The following is a 15,844-nucleotide window of genomic DNA, read 5'->3' as shown; positions in this document are numbered from 1 at the left end:
TGACGAATGACCGATCCGTCACCAGGCGATCCTTTGCAGAAACGCTGGCGAGAAAAAGCGTAGAGGCGGCCGCGCTCGGTACAAACATGCAACCGCTTGATAATAAATGAGAATTTTTGGTCGGGCAGAGGGGTGCCGAATGGAGTGGAATGCGAGTGAATAGCGGGAGACGATGCGGACGAGCGTGGAGGACGTATACGAGGAACGTCGAGGTGGTCGGAAGATATCGGAGGGGTTGAAAAATTAAACAAAAACAAAGGGTGCGCGCAATTACAATGAAGGAAATAAGCAGGCATTGATAACGCCACGAATCAAGAGTCCGAGCTAACCGACAATGGGATATCAGAATGGCTATTATACTCGGCGTAGACTCAATTATTTTAAGCCACTTTTGTGCCGCGCTAATGAAGCGAACAAAGCAGAATATTAAACCAGCCTCCTATCCTTCTTCCCTTATCTGTCCCCAACGAGTCTACGACGCTTTGCGTTCGTAATCTTCAACTTTGCGCTGCGAGGATCGATACGCGCTACTTCCGAGTACCATTTTCTACGCCAACGTACCTTAATCCCTTCGTAATCGTTTTTCTAAGGACGTTACAGCTTGGTGAAAACGGGTTTCTCATCAAAGCAAAACAACTTTGTAAAGAGAATGTATCATCGAGGCTGGTAAAGATACAAGGAAACTGCGAAACTTGCAAGAAAGAAATGCGAGAAATATTCATCGACCTCGAAGGTTACGGAGCGACTTCCTACGAAAATAGCAAGAACACCGAGGCGCGATACTACTCAAGAAGTCATCGCACCCCGGTGTAATTTCTGCACGGGGTGACTCGGCGGATTCTTTCGACTCGGAAGAAACCAGTTTCTTCCGCACCATCGAAGCTCGGGGTTCTCCGATCTGACTGCATGGAATCACCGCCCGGAGAAATATCGAAAAGGTGTTCTGTTGTAAAATTCACCGAGTATAGTGGGAGATTTGAAAGGGATGCCCGATAAAAGACAAGTGAAAGCGAGAAGGAGATACCGCGATGCAAATCGATTGCTACGCAACGGTATTTACTGCTTCGTCGGTTACTTGTCGGTAGCAAGACATCTTGAAAACCCTCAGGAAAACCTTGTTAATTAGACGTCCAAAGTAAAGCGCGAGACGTAAGGCAACGACGGGACCGGGAAGAGAAATAGCGGAGACGTTCTCAATGTCGGAACCCCATAGACATGACTTTAATTCCGGGAAGAAGAGCGATGTCTTCCAAGTAAAATCCTCCTCTACCGCGTTCAAGAGGTTCTCTCTGCTCGTTTTCAATAGCACACATAATAGCATTATTCATCTGTGGGTCTTCGTTTTTAAATTGTCCACGGTAAAATCCCGAACAATGGACGCGACTGGGCTTATAACGTTCTCGCGTGTATCTTACGTCGGTACCGCGTGTCGCAACTCCGTCTCCTATCGTCTTCGAAATATATCGTGAGAAAATCGGGATACGCGTAAAACGCGTAGACGCGCCGCTCGATTCCCGAGCAAATAATTCACCGGTCGGACAAGACTTAATTATCTGCTTTTTCTCTTATTACTCGTTGTCGTCGCACGAGCGCGATTTATGACCGTCCCGATAAAGTCAACGGCTGTACATTAACATTACGTAATACTTGTACTATCTCCTGCCGACTGGAAAACGGCCATGGCGAAAATAAAAGAGGGGCACTCCGAGCATTTTCTACGCTCGAACGGTTGAGTAATGGCGAAGGGTAGATCGGCACGGACGGTGGTGAGCGCTCGATGGCAATGCCGGGAAAAAAAAGAGACGGAGGAAAGACGATGTTGGAAAGGGGGTACAAATCGGCCGTGAAATCCAAGATTTAACCCCATCTTCCTGCGCGAAGGCGACGAAATCAAGCCCCTCTCGGCTCACTGATATGATAAACACCGAAAATGACAGCAGCCACCCCGCATCTTTCCCCCTTTTTCATCCCTCTTCGCTTCTCCATCGGTTTCTGCTCGTCTTCCCAGAGCTCTTCGAGTTAATCACGTCAGGCAGGCAGACCCTCTGATTAAAACGGGCCTCCATCCCTTCTTATTATTATTGTTATTAGAGAAACTGAGTGCAGGGCACTCGGGGAATCGCGTCAGAATAGACGGCTCCGTTGTGTATACGTGTGCCCTCATAGATACACGTGGACGGACGTAGACACAGAGGGAGCAATGTGCACGTTTGCTCCCTGTACCGTCTCCTAATCGTGCGAATTTTCGAGATTATTAAATGGCTGACGGGACTACGAATGAATCTTGTTTCGTCCGTTCCTTAATTAACTTTCCTCGCCGCGCTATCAATCGCCCGAAATATATCGTGTTGAAACTTCGCTCGACGACAACGGATGATTTGTGATTTATTTGTACGTTAACGCCCTCGTTCCCGTCGCGTGCGCAATAATTCTAATCGCGGCGCAAATTGAAAGACGCAATCTTGTATGAATATTAATCTATCGGGTAAACTCTGCATAATCGAATTTGTCTCCTTGTAGCAACGTTTTTTCGGAAACGATGCCTATCGATCACAGAAGAAAGTCACCAGGAATTCAGAACCGGTTGCAATGCAGTAAATTATACACGCTATCTATCTCGCCACGAAGTGGCAAATTATATACACGATATCTATCGTGTATAATTCGCACATATCGTGTCACATTTTCATACCGATAAGTAAAGAGGCTGCATTTGAAAATTATTTGGAACCGAAACCAACAGAAACACACGGTAATCAAGCAATCACCAAGAGCAATTTTGTAGAAAGTGTCCACTAGCGATCACTGGATGACCACGGATTGGACACTGTCCGCGGTAAAGTAGTAGCGTAGTTGACAAGAACAATTTTGGAACAAGTGACCACCGGATCACCACGGGTGACCACGAAGTAGACGCTGAGTTGGCACCGACCATTTGACCAAATAACAGCTTAGAGCATGGAGTAAATTAGGTTCGGAAGCTCATAAAAATCGGGGCCATAAGTGCTATGTAGAATAAAGAACTATTCCTAAAAAATGCGTTTTTATCCATTTTTCGATGGATCACGGTGATCGATGTTTAAACCTGCAGGCACCTGGTTGTCGACAGGTGTTCTACGATAGTTTTGCACTTGATTTGAATATTTCTTAATAAGCTGCATACTAACAAAGTACTACATACACTCGTGTCGTGCCATCAATCGGTGCCGCCAGTCGAAGCTTTAATTTAAGATCTGGTTTCATCGTTGAAGCTACCGAACAAATGGCGTCGTTGGATGCTAACGGAAGTAGACTACCGGCATGTACGCTTCAAAACTCGTGCTGTTGAGCAGCGCGGAAAGCTACAGCCGTTGCTGCGGAAGATCGAATTGCCGATCGAACGATGATCCGGTTTCACGGGGTAATCTATCCTCCGAGCGGCCGATTATGCTAATAAAGCTGGCAGCAATAAGTAACGTGGAACGATCGTAAATCCTGTCGGGACTGGTGAACACGCGCGCGTACACAAGTGTGACGACAGTAGCGTAACCGCGAGGCGGCCTCGTTCTGCTGCGTACGTGGATTGCTGCGTTTTAACCGATTTGACAAATACGCGTCTGGCGATCAGATACGATGGCAAACGGTAATGTACATTATTTCGTGCGTAGCTCGTCGCCTGTCGCCGCTCATCACCGCCTGGCACGTCGTCCGTTGAGACATGTCATTTCCCGTGACTCGTAACTTTGTTCGTAACTCGGGCTAGATGTTGCTTCGCGAACAGCCGCGATGCCGGGCTATTTCGTTGTCGAATTTACATGCGATTTTTCTCTGTCCCTTTAATTGTATCATCGGCCGTGAAAAGCACACGGACCGACAGGCAGATCAACGAATAATTACACAGAGGTTTTGCGAGCTTTATCAGCTATCAGGGTCGTCGACAGACGAAACAAAACGAATTTAAGACCCGGCTAGTTTCGAACGAAGTTACAAACGCGAGTAGAGTATCCTAGAATAGACGAAGAAGGATAAACGAATACGATTGATTACGCCACTGGCACGGTGCACGCAGGTGTGCGAGCTGGCAGGTCGAATTATCGACTCGACCAAGCACAGGGAAACACGTCGAAGATGTTACGTAAGGTCGTGGCAAGGAGGAGTCCACGGTCGAACAAGGAAAAGAAGATGGAGAACAAGAGAAAAGGGCGGGGAAGAAGGTCCGGAGCAAGAGCAGGAAAGAAAAGAAAATTACGACTTCGCGCTGGACCCTGGCGTTACGAAACGACTCGTCGTACCTGGCACAGCGATGATTGCTGGCTAGCATGGGCTAATAACGGCCGCGGACATAACGAAGGGTTATGTGGATCACGAGTTTGTTATTGGCTCGCTTAATGACTCGTCCACTCGTTCTACTTGTCTGCAGCCGAGTCTACCGCGTGAATGCCAATCTCTCGTGAACGCCGATATAGCAACACGACTCTGCAACGCAGTGCGTCCCGTCATCCGAATATATCGCGTACAAAGTGGAACGGGCGAAGCGGAATTTCAATAACCGTTTGCGAACTGGTCCGATGAAAATTCTAACGCGTCCGTAAATGGCCGATAGTTGCCTCGAAACGTAAATTTTCTATCGAATTTTCCACTTTCGATGCTTCCCTGGAGATCGAGTCGTGAAACGAGTTACTCGATACGAAAGAACGTGGGTAGAAAATAACGAGAGAAGAACGCGTTACAAGGTGCACGCGATTATACGTCTTTGACAGCGAATCTCGAGCAAGTGTATGTATATCTTAATCTTGGGGGCCAGTTCGAATGCCGAGTCGACCGGACTAGTCGGTGGACTTTAAATGAGAAGCATCGTTGCTCGCTCGACCGACTCTACCGACTCTGGACAAGTTTTATTCCTGCGATATTGCAAACGCCTACTACTCGTTATTTCTAACTACCTATCCGTGTGACCGTTTAAACGCTTTGAAGCACGTAAATTGCGTTGTAGAGATAGAGAATTTGCGGCGCGAGCCGACTGTCTGGATTAATAAACGAAACGTCGGTATAGATACACGACAGAGCAGATCTCTCTTGTATCCAGGAAATTTCAACGAAATTTGTGAAAGTTGCAAAAGAGACGGAAAAAAAACGAGCAAGACGAAAACGAAGGATAGGACTTGAAAAAAAATCGAGCTTCCCTTGGGAATACCACTAGAGCTTCGCAGTTTAATTACTATACTCGTTCGGCAGTTTCCGCGGAGCAAAATTGTCGCAAAAACTTGTCGACGTTTCAGGTTTCCTGTGGACAAACTAATTTGTTGTCCGGTTGAAATTACAGCTGAACGCGTGTCTACGAGGGATAATGGATTTGCTAGGACGGGAACGTGAGAACGTTAGATACCGGTATCATCATCTAACGTGGCGTATAATTATTGCATTTATATTCACTCACCATCGATATTAGACGAGGATTGATCCACGCCTGCTGCATGTTATCGTCGAGATAGCGCTTTGCTATCCGGGCGATGTTTTCGTGAGGCTCTTTCCTTTGAGCTGGCACCGGAGCCGGGGCGTCGACGTTGGCATTGTTTCTGGAACAAACGCGAGAGAACGAACATGAGCATCGTCCAACGTTTCTGGGAACCGTGTTGGCCGCATAAGCGGACCGTGGGCGTGATTACGCTCGATGACAGCGATCGGAACGTTTCTCAGACGAGACGGACCCACCGGCGAAGCAACGGAGTACATTAACATAAATATTAGACAAGCTGGCACGAGAATCACGTTTGTAATTAAACCTATTATTAAACCGGTCTTAGCTGTGTAAAGAGACCCTCTATTACGTGGTACGATCGTTTTCCTCGAAAGCAAATATTTCACGGCATGGTACAGTCTCGCGTCATCCAAGTTTCGCATCACCGAGCTGGGAATCACGTTCCAAAATGCAATTCTAACCCTTGCTTTATCACGCTCGTCTCTCCTTCGAGTCGTCGCAAGTTTAACCAACTCCGTAGGCGAGCATTCAGTTTTCCACAAACCACCAGGGGGTCGAGTCTATTTCAAATATACGCTGTATATTTCACCGACGTTACATTCTTTTCGAAACGCTTTAGCACGTAATTCGGGTCTCGTCGATCATTCCCCGTGATTCATGAACGCGATCGATATGGTCCGTTTACAAGTACGTAACAATAGATGGACGCGACTGGTCGTATTAACGACATAAACGGACGCGTATTAACGAGAGGAACCGATCGATGCTTTGGAATCTCGGCGGTGACAAACTAGGGGTTAGTGGGATTCTCTGGCCTATCTTGGCAAACACTATTATTTACTTCGATGAGTTATTAACGCGAACGACGTTTGACGGAGAACAGCAATCGGCGCGCGATACCGCGCTTGTGGGCCAGGAGGGCACGAAATTAACGGTCTCCTGCTCTCCGGCAATGCATCAAACCGAATCTATTGTGCGACCGCCACACCATCACCACCGTCACCGACCATCGTCGCTGCCAGATTGCACGTCGCGCCTATTGCACGCTGAAACAGTTCGCAATTAGGAGACCGACAACAATACGGATCGTGCCACCGCCAGATCATTACGTTCCGCATGGTTATCGTTCGCGATACCTTGATTGGCTTCATCCGGAATCTCGATTGACCGTGTCACCTATCTCTAATCCTCTAAGATTTTATACGCAATAAGTAACTACCGTTTTCCAAGACTATATATCGCGAATAAACGAACGTAAGTTTTCAACAAATAAACTAACATGATAAAAAAACAAATTGAATTTTATTAACTCCTCTTCAAGGCAGAACAAGCATCGCGTCTCCTAATACGCTATTAGTAAGCTAGAAGCTTGACGACTTTTTTTCACGGTTTTTTTCTTTCGCTGAAAGGAATTACACGCACATGGAACCCATTACTCCGCCGGCTGGCTACGCGCGGTGTATCAAAATTTCCATCTGTTGTCCGTCCCGATGAATATTACGACGCACGATAGATCCTGCGTTGAGCACGTACAATGGTCAGGTATGAATAATCGTATACACGCGTATACGAATGTTACGAAAAGGGTATTCGCATTCAATACGGAATTTGCCCGGCGTGCTTGCGCTTTACCGACGGCTTTATACGCTGGCAGGATATCGCGTAAGTGAATTATGAGAGTTTATCGTGACTCTGCGGTCCCGTGTCCGCCACCGTCGGGGTACAGCTGCCGCTCTAGGCCCTGCGTTAAATTACGCTCGAGATGCCTAGAAACCGACGAAATTATCGACCCTTCCACGGATCGACGCCCAACCGTCTTCTAGCCACCATATCGTCGACTATTCCACGAGAGTTAAACGCCAGTTTCCTGATATCAGAAACGTTTCGCGCCTTCGACCCTCCTCGAATTCCCCAACCGATGGACCCTTTAACGAAACCTCGAAACGGGTAAATAAATAACTGGCGACGGGGCTGACAATTCACGCGAAGCCCCGCTTTCCGCGACAGCAACTCAAACAACAACACCGTCTTGCTTTGATCGCGATGTTTCAGCAGGTTGTACACGGCGTTCTCCGACAGCCCACGAATTCATTCTTTGTCGTTCCCCAGCTTCTGCTTTTCGTGCTCAATGGCACTTGTGCTAATTATCTTCCTGTAAATGCATGCTCCTTCCTGCGTGAGAGACTTTACCTATTCAAGATGTAGCACGACAAGGTCTCGCTCTTCTCTGTTTCACCCTTTCAACCGAGATCCGTGTGGGAGTTAATAGTACGACAAGAAAGAGTAGCCATATGCGAGCGAAGAAAGAGGGCCGCGAAAGGTGTACGCGACTGTGTGACAACGAACTCTGGTCGAGAATAGATCGTGCAACGGACCACCACTCTTTCGGATAATCTCTCGGGCTACACGGGTCTTCGCAGGGTTTACAAACCCACGACCAGCGGTAAATCTCAACCAATCGTACGTTTTCGTTGTCCACGGTTACCACAGGTGTGTCCTACTACGTGTCAGACGGTGGACTTTCTCACGGAAATTCACGCGTTTCTGGGCGAAAAATTTCGTCTCGTTTTCGAGACGCCCGCTCGAAATAACAAATCATCGAGCGGAAGAGGCTTTCTAGCCGAGAAAACCAAGCGAAAGCTAGCATCGATAAAAGTCGAGCACACCGGCTATCGTTTTATTTCCGGCCAGGAAGAATAATGATAAAAAGGGAGCCTCGGCAAATTTCGGCCTTGGCTATAATTCATCCTGTCGGAGAGCGCAGTGGAATCGGGAGCCCGCGAGGATTCTCCTGCCAGATTTTACGATCTTCTGCACGATAAACTCGATAGTTTAACGGATACTCTCGTTCACTACCTGTCCGTGTAACGTCGTTAAGGCAACAGGCAGCCACTAACACAGCAGGTGAGTGCAGCGCCGTGCACGGCTTTACGGCGATTTCGATACCCGAGGAATCAATAAACACTGATCGATGTTTCAGAAAGAATCGAAGAATAACGATCCCGTGTTTCGGTAAAAACAAACCGCTTTTTGGTCAGAGTCGTTTACCGTTTCACCATCGATTTACAATCTCCGTACGAAGCATCATGTCAGAAAACATTCTCAACCGATGAGTACGCGACGCGCGTATTTGGAACTTTTCTCGAGGAACACCGAAAATCGAGGAGTATAAATAATCTTCTTAGCAACGAGCGAGTCGATTTTCATGGCCGATAAAACGCCGACTGCCATTAAAACGGCCCTGGTGCGAAACGCAAATCCGTGTATTTAGTGGGAATAAAATCGGCCGCTCTCCGATCCTCCAATTCCCTTCAGACTTTAGAAACGTATGCAGTTAACCGGTTGTTTCCAAAGGAGGCGACGAACATCGGACCCGAGAGTTACGTTTATAACGTACGATCAGCTCGCCTGCTAATGGCCCCGTAGACGAACGTTCACGATGAAAAGTCTATTTCCCTTCGACCGAGTCGCGAGCCACGCGCAATCTCCGCGTCACGCTAACGCGCGGCTACCGTGCAAGCTTCATTACTATTCCGAACCCGATATCGCGTGTTCTTTACGAGGAAATTATACTAGAACCGATTCGTTTCATTACCAAGTTTCATCTGTACGTGCGCTAACTCGATACAGCCGATCGTCGCGTCCGATCGAACGTTGTTACTTAGAGACGACGTCCAACTCGTAGAAAAAATACGTTTGCAACTGAAACGCTAATTCTACCTACCAACGTCTTCCCTTGGTCGAAGGTATCCGCAAAATCTCGAGAGAGTTTGGTCTCCGTTTACGAGGAATCAGAAAGGCAGAGAACAGAGAACGAATTCCACGATAACCGTTCGATATAGGTATGCGTGTATGAACATGGCAGCGTGCGTGCATGCGTGCGTGCGTGTTATCGTGGCGTCTCCCCGCCGATGTGTTTCACGGCAGACTAGCAGCCAAGCACCCCCGGTTTTCGTGGTAATTCGAGCCCATGGAAGCAAATGCTTCGAGACAAGTACCCGACATGTGCGATATGTAAATCGGCGAGGCCCATTCGGCGCAACAACGTTTCTAGCCTCGTCTATCGGGAAACCAGCTTCTCGCTAGCTTCAGCCCGCTCGCGGTGAGCGTATTAATCGGGCCTGCCGGCGCATTCGCGTAAACGATCTGGTGATTACGCGAGGTACCGCGCGTTAGTACGCGCCGCGTAATGCTTTGTAATGCGCGGTTTCGAGCCGCGAGATCCGCATCGAAGAACTCTCTCGATCGTGAGTGGAGCGCGCCACGGAAGTCGGTTCAAACGATATCGTGCACGAACGCGAGGCTGATCCTTGAGATCTCGCGACTCCGCCTCGGAGCTCGTTCGCACGTTCCCGATGTCGGCTATTACCGGCTAACGAGACGACTTTCATCTATCGGGTTAGGTTCGACTTCCGCGGAGCGTCTCGATCGTTCCGTTCCTACTTCCTCGCAGCAGTTTCGAAAAATTTCTCCGACGCCGTGTATCCATGTAACAAACTCAATTTGCCGCGGAAACTCGAGCGTTACTTGACAGACTGTTTGAGCAATTGAAATTCAATCGACGCGTCGAGTTTTCTCAAGTTCTACGAAAAGGATCTCGTTGAGCGACGCGCCGCTGGATTCGTTGGTATTCCAACTCGAAGGTTTCGATACTGCTTCCTAGAAAAACTAGCAATTCGCAAGCTATTTGGTTGAACCGACGTTCTCTGTACGTTCTAATTCTTCCGGGATAACGGAGTATCGATATTCTCTGCGCTGTTATACACTTGCAACGTGAGTCTGGACACGATCACGCTACCTTTGCGAGTCGTGAAGGGAGAAAAGAGGTCGGATCCAGACGCTGTCGATCGAATATCTAAACGATATCGTCTCGAGCGATTGGTCGTGCGCGGGTTCCTCATAGCCGTCGGACAATCGTTGGCATTGAACCCAGGTAAAGTCCAGAACAAAATCGTTAAGCGATAGCATCCGAGTGGTCTCGCGGTGCGTGGTCGTCGGTACCTTTGTGAGATAAGACGGGTCGTAAATCCGTTAAGAGTCGCGATATCGATCTGCCATTGGACTAACCGTGCTCGCCTATACGATACAATCGGGTCCAGTCGTCAAACATATATCCTTCTCTCTGCCTCCCCGTCCTTCTGTCTCGTATCAGTGGCGTATTCATCGCACGAACCAGTAAGAACCGACGTAAGTCACGATAGAAATAACTCGGCATTGGTATCCCTCCAAGTCGAACACGCTAACATTTCGCGTATACGAGGGACCAGGGTATCCTGTCGTTCGATGAACAACGGAATATCCAATCCTTGATATCGCAGCAATAGTGTTATGGCATTTGTTGCCCTTGTGTACGCGATACATCGTCGACTCGCATAATTTCGCATCGAGGAAACGCCATCTTCTTCCTGGGTCTTTTCTCTTCACGCGTCATGTCGCGTTGACGCAATTGCCGAGAGGTACGCGTTGGTTACGCAGCTAGGAGGTAAAGACCGTCAGGTAAAGACTCCGTGAAAACTAAACGAAGGGCGGAGAGGAAGGTAAGCGCGGCGAATGATAAATAGACTATCAGATCGTATCGGCACGCCAGCAGCCCCCGGGCTTATGCAGCGACGTCTCTTCTTTCTTAACCCGACTTTCTCCGCCCTTTCCACTCTTCCGTCCTTATTCTTCGCTCGCTCTATCGTTTCCCTTTTCTTCTTTTTCTTCGTTTTTCCTCCGTCTGCCACACGTCGCGCACCCCCGTATCGGAGAAATATCTGTAATATCCGAGTATCGTGCTCTCGCGCCTGTAAATAGGTACTCGAGCCACTGTGGTTGGTAGCACCGTTGCCCATCGATGATAACGATAATCGTCCAGGATACCCCATTCTCTTTTTATCTCGTCCCGCCATTCCCTACTGCGTTATATTTCTCTTCCGTCTGCAGTCTCATCACTGGCTTCGTTGAAATTTTTTTTACCAAACGGTCACGACATTTTTCTCGTAAACAGTTTCCAACAACACCCTCCCTTCTCCCCGCAACCCTTCCAAGCTCGTTGTTCTCCGTCTTTCTGTCCAAACAGGGATGATCTCGTACGAAGGATTTTACCGGCCACGGGCAGTAAAACTCGACAACGAGTCCGACGTCTATCCCCCAATCGAAGAGAACCTTTTGCCCCGAGAACCGTATGCTCCGGTAAGTCGAAAAGCAAGCAGCGCGAGAAAACCGAGACGCGCTGGAAAACGCGATCCGCCGGTCCGCTACGGGCAAACTTGAAACCGGATGCAAGAAGCTTGGTCGCGCCATAGCGCGATAATAAAACGGAAACTGCTTCGTTTTATCACGGTGTCCTCCTTTCGATCCGCAATGCGCCGCGCTCGAACCGGGCCGAGCGCGAGAAAAAAGGAATCGATCGGAGCGGACACAAAAGAACCATTGAATTTATTCGTTCGAATTGATTCTCCTGGTTCGACCACAGGAGCGGAGAAAAAAGGTGCGAGACCGGACGGAGACGAGACGAAGAAACCGTTTCTTTTATTCCGCGTATCGTTAGGACTTACGTGGCCGTCCGAGAGTTCGCGAAACGAGATTTAGCTGGTTCCAGCGGTGATTTGTGGCCCATTGTTCTCCCCCGAGCCGGTAGCCGAAGCAACGACTGGCCCGTGGGAGGGCCAACCGAGGGACCCTAGTAAAAACTCTGCTATCGAACTAATGGTCATTGATTTAACCTGCTGTCGGCTTCGAAACGCGTTCACCAGGCAGCCGACCGCAACAGTTTTTACAGCTACCAGCGCGTTTTCCATCCACACCACGTAAGACAATCCCGGTGTACTTGTTAGAGCGCTAGCAAAATGTGTCCCTGTGAAGCTTTATTCCCGTTTGTTGCGAACAGCTGTTAAATCACTCTGGGCTTAGGCTGGAGAACAAGTTGTTTTAGCAGGTGGAATACGTCACCGATGAATCGAGTCGAGTCGGTCGAGTTATCGACGAATGCTCTCCAAGCCGATGTCCCGACGAGCATCGTCGTCTGCTACCATTGTCGTTTTAACTGTAATTAAAGTCCGTTCGGTTCCAATCTCTGGCTAGGAGGATTTTTTTCTCCGGCAGTCTCTCCATCTTCTCTCGGAGCGGCCTTAAAGACGGCAGAGGACATAATAAAACGATTAACTCGATTCCTGCGAAGTCGGGCGAACACAATGGAGCAGTTAAGGCAACTGTTCTCCGTTCCGCATTATTTATTCCATTAGCGGAGGACACTGGGCAGCGATCCCTTTTTCTTTTATCTGCATATTGTCCGTGAGTCTAGGGCTCTACTTGCCCTTTACAATTGCCGCGACATGTTTGTTGAAACGTTAGATCGTCCTAGCAAGATAACTCCTTTCTTCTGCTGGCAGGTGGATTACGTGAAATTTACTCTGCGTTGTTCGGCGTAAAGAGAGCCCAAGAGCTCTCTCTTTCCCCGGAGTGTCCACCTGGGTCCTCGGATAGCATCCTTTGACATTTTATCTGAACAAGCTGAGGGAGAGGGAGGGCTCGTGGAGCTGGCGTTAATTAAGGCGCGGCCGTTAATTGACGGACAAATCCAGTCGGGAGCCATCGAGATAAATATAGACATTCGATCGAGACGCGGATCGCATTGTTCGGCGACTTGTCGGCTGTCGAACAACCGCTAACCGTGGAGAAAGATAATCAATCCCCATGGCTATTGCACCAGCTCGCGTTGTATCTGCCATCCTATCGACGTGAAAATTAAATTAATCCTTTGCGCGCCGCTGACCTGTATCGGGATCCAGCCAATCCAACCTTTCTCTTCCACTCTTCTTCCTGTGAAACCGAGGACGGAACGATCTCCGTAAAAGAGCAAGTAATAGCACCGTGATACGTGTAACGTTGAATGCAACTTTTGCTGCCGTGTAATCTCTCCATCTAAATTATTAGATTATCCTTTGATTCATTTATCATGGCTCGAGCCACTTTATACGTCTCTCGCATACGTCTCCTTCCACGCGTCTCTCTCCCACGCCCGTTTCCATTCCGTATATTCAACGTGTACACGCGTAGCATAGCGGCACGAAGGCATGCATCTCTTCTTACGAACCCGGGCATACTTTACGTTAAGTATGTGCTCAGACAATATATATACATCGACGCTTATTTTGCTCAATCTCCTCGAGACAGCGTGCCGTACATTCCAGAAGATACCTATCAGGATTTCCATCCATACGCATCTTGTAAAAGTGGCTTCCCTTTCGCCTAAACCCGGAGCGCAGGATTTCGAGCCCCTAGCAGCGAACCAGAAGAGGCGCCACCCTAGGCGTCATATTATGATAATATACTTATATTCATATGCAATAGGCTTTTCTTAGGAGGAGCGCGGAAGACGAGGGCAACGAACGCGGCCTACGAGCCATAATGTAATTCGATCGACACTTTAGCCTCGAGATGATGGAACGATGGATCGAAATTGACGGCAAATGCCTGAGTAACAGTGGTTAAGAGCTAGACAGAGAGAGACAGCGACAAATCGTAGACGCGCGAGAGACGTTAGATTCCGTCGTTCCAGTTAAGACATTCGTCGATTAATTCGTCGGCAATTTGGTTCATCGCGATCCACTTTAAGGACACCGCTTTCTTCTAACGCCATTCTCTAGCGAGTTGAAACGAATCCAGAAAGACCTGCGAGTTAGATCACGGAGCAAAAGTTTCGTGGAAAGCCATGGAATTACGGTTTCCAAACTGTATTTCCAAATATTCTTACAGGGTCGTTGAAATAAGTCAGGGGATAATACGGAGTTAACGAGCCTTCGATCCTCCTTCCATTCCAGACAAACTTCGACACGTGACGAGACTTCTGACGTATCATGCAGTCGATATTCTAATAATCCAAGCCCTTATAAAGCCATGCGATAACGATTCACCTTAACAACACGGTCACGATAAATTCTACGTTTCAACGTAGCCTCTTATTCCACTTCCCTTCTCCCTAAAGAATCTCTTTCTCTCCCTTACCCTCCTCGCTCGCTCCTTTTATCGTCCTCTCTTCTACCGATCTATTCATTTTCGTTTCTCCTTGTTTATTATACTCTCGCTCCTCGTTCTCTAATTTTTTATAGCACCTATCCCTTTTCCTGTTTTTAAAAGGGTAAACTGTTAAATAATCTTCGGACGATCTTAAAAGAGATAGATTCTTCGTCTATCACTTCGAAAGGATTCCTTTTTTGTGCTTACGTAACGCTTCATAAGCAGCAAGAAGGAACGATATGATTCTGTTCTTCGCGTGGAATGTTTCGGAAGATATCGGGTTCTGACCCTTTGTCCGTCTGGATCAGAGAATCTCGCTGCTGGAAAATGGTTTCCTCTTAAGGGGCGGTCGAGCCACTGACCGGGAAGACGTTAACGCTCGCCGACAACTACTTTTCTCATCGTTTTCCTGCCCGTTACCCAGGATTCTCGTTCGCGGGCCTGCAGTTCCGTGCTCGAAAGGAAAAAGGATTTCGATAGAGGTTCGAAACGATCCCGAGACGGATCTTTTGGTATTACTTCCCTCTTATTTGCCTCGAGTTTTCAGCGTATCATCGAGTTGATAAAAACATGGATATTTTAAGAGATAAAGATACACCGTTCGTCTTCCCCAAAAATGGCAAGTTCAAGGATACTTTCGTTAAAATGGTAATATAGTTGCGAGATGAATAAAAAGAGACGCACAAAGTAGCGATAAACGTACGTGTAATAAAGAGACGGTTGTGTACGAATGTTTAGCAACCACCCTAAACGGGTAAGCGCGTGAGTATACGCACGTTTTGCCCTCTTATACTCCGACGATCCCATAAGTGCGTTGTCTTGTCGTGCAATAGCGTCTTAGGCACAACATTTCATTACGTCGTTCGGACGAATTCACCCTCTTAGCCGGAACTACTAGCGTCCATAAAGCAGGGTGACGATCGTAATAAGTCCCTGGAAACTTTTATGCAACCGAGTGGGACGCATTCGTCGATGAAACGTTTAGTACATCGCGAACAGAGTTCGTCATTACGATCCATACGAGTTATATTACAAACGACGAAATAAAAAGCAAAGATACCACTTAAGAATCGTCTGACAGCCGTTTTTAAAACGACGACGAATAAAACCCACCGAGTAATGTCACACAATCGCGACGAAACAACGAGCATCGTAGATCTGGAGATCGTGATCGCGCGAATCACGGAACATAGGACAAAGCCGGCGTTCATTCGTATTCATCGACCGCTTACGAAATGCAATCGCCCACGAAAGGATACAAAGGGACGTTCTTCTCGTCATCTGTCACGAACAAATTAATTCCGTGACACGCTACCAAAGATAGCTGCTTACGTTAACTTCGAGCGATCGTCCCTCAGACCAATTGCGGCTATCTTTCGTTCCTCG

At 48.0% G+C, this 15,844-nt stretch overlaps 1 protein-coding gene across 4 annotated transcripts in view; it reads right to left on the bottom strand.

Moving 5' to 3' along the window:
• LOC132910091 (uncharacterized) overlaps positions 1–15,844 on the bottom strand; it is a 258,457-nt gene that overhangs the window by 188,169 nt on the left and 54,444 nt on the right. For all 4 annotated transcript variants that reach the window (XR_009658683.1, XM_060965536.1, XM_060965537.1 and 1 more), the window contains exon 3: positions 5,417–5,555. Coding sequence is in view for 3 of the 4 variants with exons in the window: in XM_060965536.1 (XP_060821519.1) it covers positions 5,417–5,555 (139 nt within the window). In the remaining variant the exon portion in view is untranslated. The remainder of the gene's footprint in view (positions 1–5,416; positions 5,556–15,844) is intronic.

Source organism: Bombus pascuorum, chromosome 8 (genome assembly GCF_905332965.1).
Source record: "Bombus pascuorum chromosome 8, iyBomPasc1.1, whole genome shotgun sequence".
Taxonomy (NCBI): domain Eukaryota; kingdom Metazoa; phylum Arthropoda; class Insecta; order Hymenoptera; family Apidae; genus Bombus; species Bombus pascuorum.
This window is presented reverse-complemented; position numbering and strand designations above follow the sequence as displayed.